The sequence below is a fragment of the Magnolia sinica genome, chromosome 13 (genome assembly GCF_029962835.1).
Source record: "Magnolia sinica isolate HGM2019 chromosome 13, MsV1, whole genome shotgun sequence".
In the NCBI taxonomy this organism is placed as follows: Eukaryota; Viridiplantae; Streptophyta; class Magnoliopsida; order Magnoliales; family Magnoliaceae; genus Magnolia; species Magnolia sinica.
Genome location: NC_080585.1, coordinates 47,507,854 through 47,515,014, shown reverse-complemented (window position 1 = coordinate 47,515,014; position 7,161 = coordinate 47,507,854). Strand labels below are relative to the sequence as shown.

Here is a 7,161-nt window from a genome sequence, read left to right as displayed (position 1 = left end):
GCATTTCACGGTCAATTCACTTCACTTCACGGTCAATTCCCTTCACTTCGCGGTCATTTTCATGCATTTCACGGTCAATTTGCTTCACTTCACGGTCATTTCCATGCATTTAACGGTCATTTCTGCCAATTTCATTTCATTTCACGGTCATTTCACTTCACTTCACAGTCATTTTCATGCATTTCACAGTCATTTCTGCCAATTTCGTTTCATTTCATGGTTATTTCCATACATTTCACGGTCAATTCGCTTCACATCACAATCATTTCCATGCATTTCACGGTCAATTCCGGCGATTCTGTTTCATTTCATGGTCATTTCCATGCATTTCACGGTCAATTCCCTTCACTTCACGATCATTTTCATGCATTTCATGGTCAATTCGCTTCACTTCACGATTATTTCCATGCATTTCACGGTCAATTCCTGCTATTCCGTTTCATTTCTCGGTCAATTCCCTTTACTTCACGGTCAATTCAATGCATTCTACGGTCAATTCCCTTCATTTCACGGTCAATTCCATGCATTTCACGGTCAATTCGCTTCACTTCACGATCATTTCCTTGCATTTCACAGTCAATTCGCTTCACTTCACGGTCATTTCCATGCATTTCACGGTCATTTTTGGCGATTTCGTTTCATTTCATGGTCAATTCACTTCACGGTCATTTCCATGCATTTCACGGTCAATTCCCTTCACTTCACAGTCATTTCCATGCATTTCATGGTCAATTCGCTTCACTTCACGGTCATTTCCATGCATTTCACGGTCATTTTTTGCAATTCGGTTTCATTTCACGGTCATTTCCATGCGTTTCATGGTCAATTCCCTTCACTTCATAGTCATTTCCATGCATTTCACGGTCATTTCCAGCGATTCCGTTTCATTTCATAGTCATTTCCATGCATTTCACGGTCAATTCCCTTCACTTCACGGTCATTTCCATGCATTTCATGGACAATTCACTTTACTTCACGGTCATTTCCATGCATTTCATGATCATTTTCGGCGATTCTGTTTCATTTCACGGTCATTTCCATGCATTTCACGGTTAATTCCCTTCACTTCACGGTCATTTCCATGCATTTTGCGATCAATTCGCTTCACTTCACGATCATTTCCATGCATTTCACGGTCATTTCCGATGATTCCATTTCATTTCACGGTCAATTCCGTGTATTTCATAGTTAATTCCCTTCATTTCACGGTCCATTCCATGGATTTCACGGTCAATTTCGGTGATTACCCTTCAGTTCACGGTCAATTCCATGCATTTCACAATCAATTCCTTTTACTTCACGGTCAATTCAATACATTTCATGGTCAATTCCCTTCATTTCATGGTCAATTACATGCATTGCAAGGTCAATTTCGGCAATTCCCCTTCACTTCACGATCAATTCCATGCATTCATGGTCAATTCCCTTCACTTCACGGTCAATTCAATGCATTTCACGGTCAATTCTGGCGGTTCCCCTTCACTTCACGGTCAATTCCATGCATTTCGCGGTCAATTCCCTTTACTTCACGATCAATTCAATGCATTTTACGGTCAATTCCCTTCATTTTACGGTCAATTCCATGCATTTCATGGTCAATTCCGGGGATTCCCCTTCACTTCCCGGTCAATTCCATGCATTTCACGGTCAATTCCCTTCACTTCACGGTCAATTCAATGCATTTCATGGTCAATTCCCTCCACTTCACGGTCATTTACATGCATTTCATGGTCAATTCTGACAATTCTCCTTCACTTCATGGTCAATTCCATGCATTTCACGGTCAATTCCCTTCACTTCACTGTCATTTACATGCATTTCACGGTCAATTCCGGCGATTCCCCTTCACTTCACGATCAATTCCATGCATTTCACGGTCAATTCCTTTCACTTCATGGTCAATTCAATGCATTTCACGGTCAATTCCCTTCATTTCACGGTCAATTCTAGCATTTCACGGTCAATTCCAGTGATTCCCCTCCACTTCACGGTCAATTCCATGAAATGCATGGAATTGACCGTGAAATGAAGGGAATTGACCACAAAATGCATTGAATTGACCATGAAGTAAAGGGAATTGACCGTGAAATGCGTGGAATTGACCGTGAAATGAAAGGAATTGACATTGAAATGCATTGAATTGACCGTGAAGTGAAGGGGAATCGCCAGAATTGACCGTGAAATGCATGGAAATGACCATGAAGTGAAGGGAATTGACCGGGAAATGCATTGAATTTACCGTGAAGTGAAGGGAATTGACCGTGAAATGCATTGAAATGACCGTGAAGTGAAGGGAATTGACCGTGAAATGCATTGAATTGACCATGAAGTAAAGGGAATTGACCGTGAAATGCATTGAATTAACCGTGAAGTGAAGGGGAATCGTCAGAATTGACCGTAAAATGCATGGAATTGACCGTGAAATGAAGCGAATTGACCATGAAATGCACGTAATTGACCGTGAAGAGAAGGGAATTGACCGTGAAGTGAAGGGGAATCGCCGGGTTTGACCATGAAATGTATGGAATTGATTATGAAGTAAATGAAATGAATGAAATTGACCGTGAACTGATTGAAATTGACCGCTAAGTGAATAAAATGGATTTTCGACCATCGACCTAATGGAATCTTGGAAAATAACCAGGTTGGTTGGCTAAAGTAGCATCTCCTACCCCAAAATCATATAGGGTATATCAAGTAACTAATTTTGCTTTAGAAGATATTCTTGTTAAATGAATAAAGAAAGAAACAAAAAAAAAGAGATATTATTATTTTTTTTCTATTGTTATATATACATATTTATATAAATATGTGTTAGAGAAAATTGTACGTAGAATAAAGTTTTCCATGTAAAAAAAAATAAAAATAATGCACAGACTATTGTTACACTAGTCCGTTTATGGCTACGGTTATAATCCATAGCTATAGGGGCTACCAGATGGGCGTGGCCTTGCCAGACAGGGCAACAATCGGCGTGAGGGCCGCTAGTTTGGCGAGCCCACCTCGGATAGACTTCTCTGGCTACAGATTGTAATATTTATTGATACGGTTATAAACTGTAACTATATATATGACCGTAGCATATGAACGTCTATCGATGAAACCCTTTTAGGGTTAAAATGAATTTTCCGCTGCTTTGTGGTGTGGTCTAGTTGATCTTTGGATATGATTTTTTTTTGTTTTTGATAGTGCTCCCAAATGATCTCGAAATATGGATGAACGTTGTGGATATAATAAATACATAACCGTGGGGCATGTAACTTTGATCTCTTTTGAACCGTTTGTACAACTCAGAGTTCGAGGAGCGTCGGCGCTCGTCTTCGGGCACCAGCCGATCCGGTTGAAGGAAAAAGCAGGGCATTTTCTACCTTTGGCCAGTCGTCCGTACAGCGGGGGCTTATTCTGGTCCGGTAAAAAGGGGTGGGCTTAAGCGGGTAAATGGGCCGTAAATGGGTCGTACAGTGGTAAATTTCTCAAACACAAGATAGAAAACTTCTGTGGCCCCAATAAGGCCTTAATGGTGGGCGTTCACTCTCTATTGTTTCAATGTGGTGTGTGATCCACTTGAGCATCAGATCTCATTTACTTTTTTGGGCTCTCATCGAAAATTGATCTGGAGAAACCGATGGACGGGGTGGATTTCACTCGAATATCTTGGTAGGCCCCACAGGACTTTGTGTTGCAGGAGACGTGCGTCCGCTGCAATTCCTCAACTCCCAACTCTCCCTCAACAAAGCAGCCTCGCTCCCTCTCTCTCGCTCTCTCTCAAATGGCCACTCTTTTTTATAAAATCCCGCCAAAACGTCTTCATCTCAGCCGTCTAATCTCCTCCCAATACCAAACAATTCTTCAACCCTTCAAAATCACCAAAATCTGCCCAACATACATACAACAAATCCATCAATCCCCCCATTCCAAAAATCCCAACTGCTTTCCCCCCAAAATTCCATCCGCATCGGTCGACCGGATCTGCTATTCTATCCGTCGATGCTATGAAGAAGGCGACCGGAGGCTTCTTTCCCTACGGATTGATTCCTGTTTGAGCCCTGAACAGTTAGTGACAGTTTCTGCAAGGTTGGTAGAAGAAGCTGGGCCCGCTGTTGCCCTTATCTTCTTTGAATGGGCGGTCGGCCGCACCGAATTCCGCCATTTCATGCGTTTGTATATAACGATCGTGGGTTGTTTGGTCGAGTCGGGTGATTCGGAGAGGGCCCACGAAGTCTCACAGCGGATGGTGAGGAATTTTGCGGAGATTGGGAAGTTGAAGGAAGCCGTCGATATGGTCATCGAGATGCGGAACCAAGGATTGCCGCTCAGCATCCACACCATGAACTTAGCTCTTCGTATAGCGGTCGAATTGGGTCTGATCGAATTGGCAGGGCATGTGTTTGTGGAAATGACTGACAGAGGGGTTTCACCCGATTCTTGCAGTTTCAGGACATTGATTGTTGCATACTGTAAAGCAGGCCGCATTGATGAGGCAGACAAATTGTTGAAATCAATGATGGAGAGGGGATTCTGCATGGACAATGCCACATGTAGTGTGATTGTCAATGCGTTTTGTGAAATGGGTCGCCTTGGGCGGGTGTTTGGGCTTTTTGAGAAGATGTTGGAGGCAGGCCATGCTCCGAATGTGATCAATTACACCGCCCTCATTGATGGGTTGTGCAAGAGGGGCAGTGTGAAGCAAGCATTTGAAGTTTTGGAGGAGATGGTTGGGAGAGGTGGGAGACCGAATGTGTATACTCACACCACATTGATCGATGGCCTCTGCAAGAAAGGGTGGACAGAGAAGGCATTTCGGCTGTTCTTGAAGCTCATAAGGAGCAGCACTTACAAGCCAAATGTGCGCACTTACACGGCGATGATTGGAGGGTACTGCAAGGAGAATAAGCTAAATCGGGCGGAGATGTTGTTGTCGAGAATGCAAGAACAGGGCTTGGTTCCAAACAGCAATACATATACTACTCTGATCAGTGGGCACTGTAAAGGGGGGAATTTCGATCGAGCATATGAGCTGATGGATAGAATGGTGACAGAAGGCTGTGATCCCAATATCTGTACTTACAACGCGATCATCGATGGCCTCTTCAAGAAGGGAAGGCCTCAAGAGGCTCATAGGCTGCTTGAAAGAGGATTCAAGTGTGGACTACAAGCAGATCGAGTGACATATACCATTCTCATCAGCGAGTACTGCAAGCAGGCCGATGCTAAGCAGGCGCTGGGTTTGTTTGATGAGATGGTCAGGGTCGGTTGCCGGCCCGATATTCACACGTATACGGCATTGATTGCCATGTTTTGCAAGCAAAAGAGGATGAAAGAAAGTGAGAGACTCTTTGAGGAAGCTCTTGGATGTGGATTGATACCGACCAAGCAAACGTATACTTCCATGATTTGTGGGTATTGTAGGGATGGGAATGCGAGCTTTGCTTTGAAGTTGTTCAGTCGGATGGCTGAGCACAGTCTTGTAGCTGATTCTATTACTTATGGAGCTTTGATAAGCGGGCTTTGTAAAGAATCCAGATTGGCAGAGGCCCGCACATTGTATGATGCGATGATAGATAAGGGTTTGTCACCTTGTGAGGTTACTTCCATCACTCTTGCGTATGAGTATTGCAAGAGAAATGAGTCTGCCATTGCTATGGTTGTCTTGGATAGATTGGAAAAGAAGCAGTGGGTTCGAACTGGGAACATCTTAGTTAGGAAGCTCTGCAGCGAGGGGAATGCGGAGACTGCTGCTATTTTTTTCCGTAAACTGTTGGATAAGGATCGGAATGCAGATCGTATAACTTTAATGGCGTTCTTGAATGCATGCTACGACAGCAACAAGTATTCTGTTGCTTCTGATTTATCCGAGAGGTTCTCAAAAGAGATTGATCATCTTTATACTAGGAATGCAGAAACAGTTTCCTGAATTTCAATCAGCTGTTCTGTACTTCCCTTACCAACTGAATCTAACGGTTGTCAGACGGAATCATGATCTGATAGGTTTTTTCAAGAAAAGGGAAACCTTCCTGAGCATGAAAGAAAGAGTAGAGTGCGAGGGATCAAAAGGCTTTTAAATCTTCCTTCAAATGCTGGGAGTATTTTTCATCAGTATGGACATTTCTATACTCATCAGTGTGGGCAATTTTCAAGCAAGCTGAACCCATGTATGTTTGGGAAGGCCTCTAATGGTTGTTGGATGGAGCCATGATCTGAGTGGATTTTTCCAGAAAAGGGAAACCCCTCGAGCATCAAGAAAAGTGTAGAGTGTATGGGATCAAGAACATCATAAATCTGCCTTGAAACACAGGGAGTACTTTTCATCAGGGTGGGCATTCTTTAAGCAAGCTGAAAGGCCCTGTGCCTGCAAGCCTCGAAGGCTAAGGTCTTGTTTGGATATCTTGCCATGCCTGGACGGATAATGTAGGTGGATGCTCGGAACCCTTTTCATTGCATTGCATTTACATGATGTGGTGGTTGATCTGAATTGCTGCAGTGTGCAGGACTGTGCATCAGCATGCATTAGTGTTGTGCTTGGATGCAGTGTTAGATTGATTTGCCACCAGTAGTCTCGCAAAGTTGAGAAGTACCAAACTGTAAGTACCTACCTATGCTTTCATTTTGAGGGACTCTGCTTGAAATTGCCAGAATGCAGCTTTTGTGTACAATTTGATAGGGATGTAACTGCAATTTGAAGGCTAATTCTCTCTTACAAATGATGAAATTCTCTTGAAAAAAATGAAAGAGGTAGAGAATTCCCAATACAAGCGAACACTTTCCTTTGTGCCAATGCAACCATGATCCATTCTCCCTCTTTACCAACATGGTAATGTTAATCATTGACATTTAAAGTTGGTGTATGGCTGTATGGCCCGTTAGATCAGCGTGCGTGCGGCCTAATTTTACATCAGTTTTAGTAATTGTGTATAAATTTTATTAGTAAGAATTAACGGTGGCAATGGCACCAGCGGCCTGACTAGACTGATTGCGTCTTTGATCAGGCCCATGGACGGGCTGGGGCCTAGCATGCATGGCCTGATCAATTTTTGGTCTGGGCTTGGGTTCAAGTCATTTTAGCCCAGTCCAACCCAACTACATATGCATGTGTAGATTACTAAAATGCATATGTAATCTCATCCAAGGGTTCTTAATTTCCTACTCACCATATGTGTTATC

The 7,161-nt window shown here is 43.1% G+C and overlaps 1 protein-coding gene across 1 annotated transcript; it reads left to right on the top strand.

Annotated features, from left to right (window-relative positions):
- The first annotated feature begins 3,650 nt into the window (after window positions 1-3,650).
- On the top strand, window positions 3,651-6,604 carry LOC131223731 (pentatricopeptide repeat-containing protein At4g19890). Its single transcript, XM_058219214.1, has 2 exons — window positions 3,651-6,408; window positions 6,482-6,604. The coding sequence occupies exon 1, from the start codon at window positions 3,770-3,772 to the stop codon at window positions 5,912-5,914; it is 2,145 nt and encodes a 714-aa protein (XP_058075197.1). The 5' UTR covers window positions 3,651-3,769; the 3' UTR covers window positions 5,915-6,408; window positions 6,482-6,604.
- Window positions 6,605-7,161: the final 557 nt, after the last annotated feature.

Coding starts and splice junctions, on each gene's coding strand:
- LOC131223731 (XM_058219214.1), top strand. CDS start 3,770: ATGGCCACTCTTTTTTATAAAATCCCGCCAAAACGTCTTCATCTCAGC.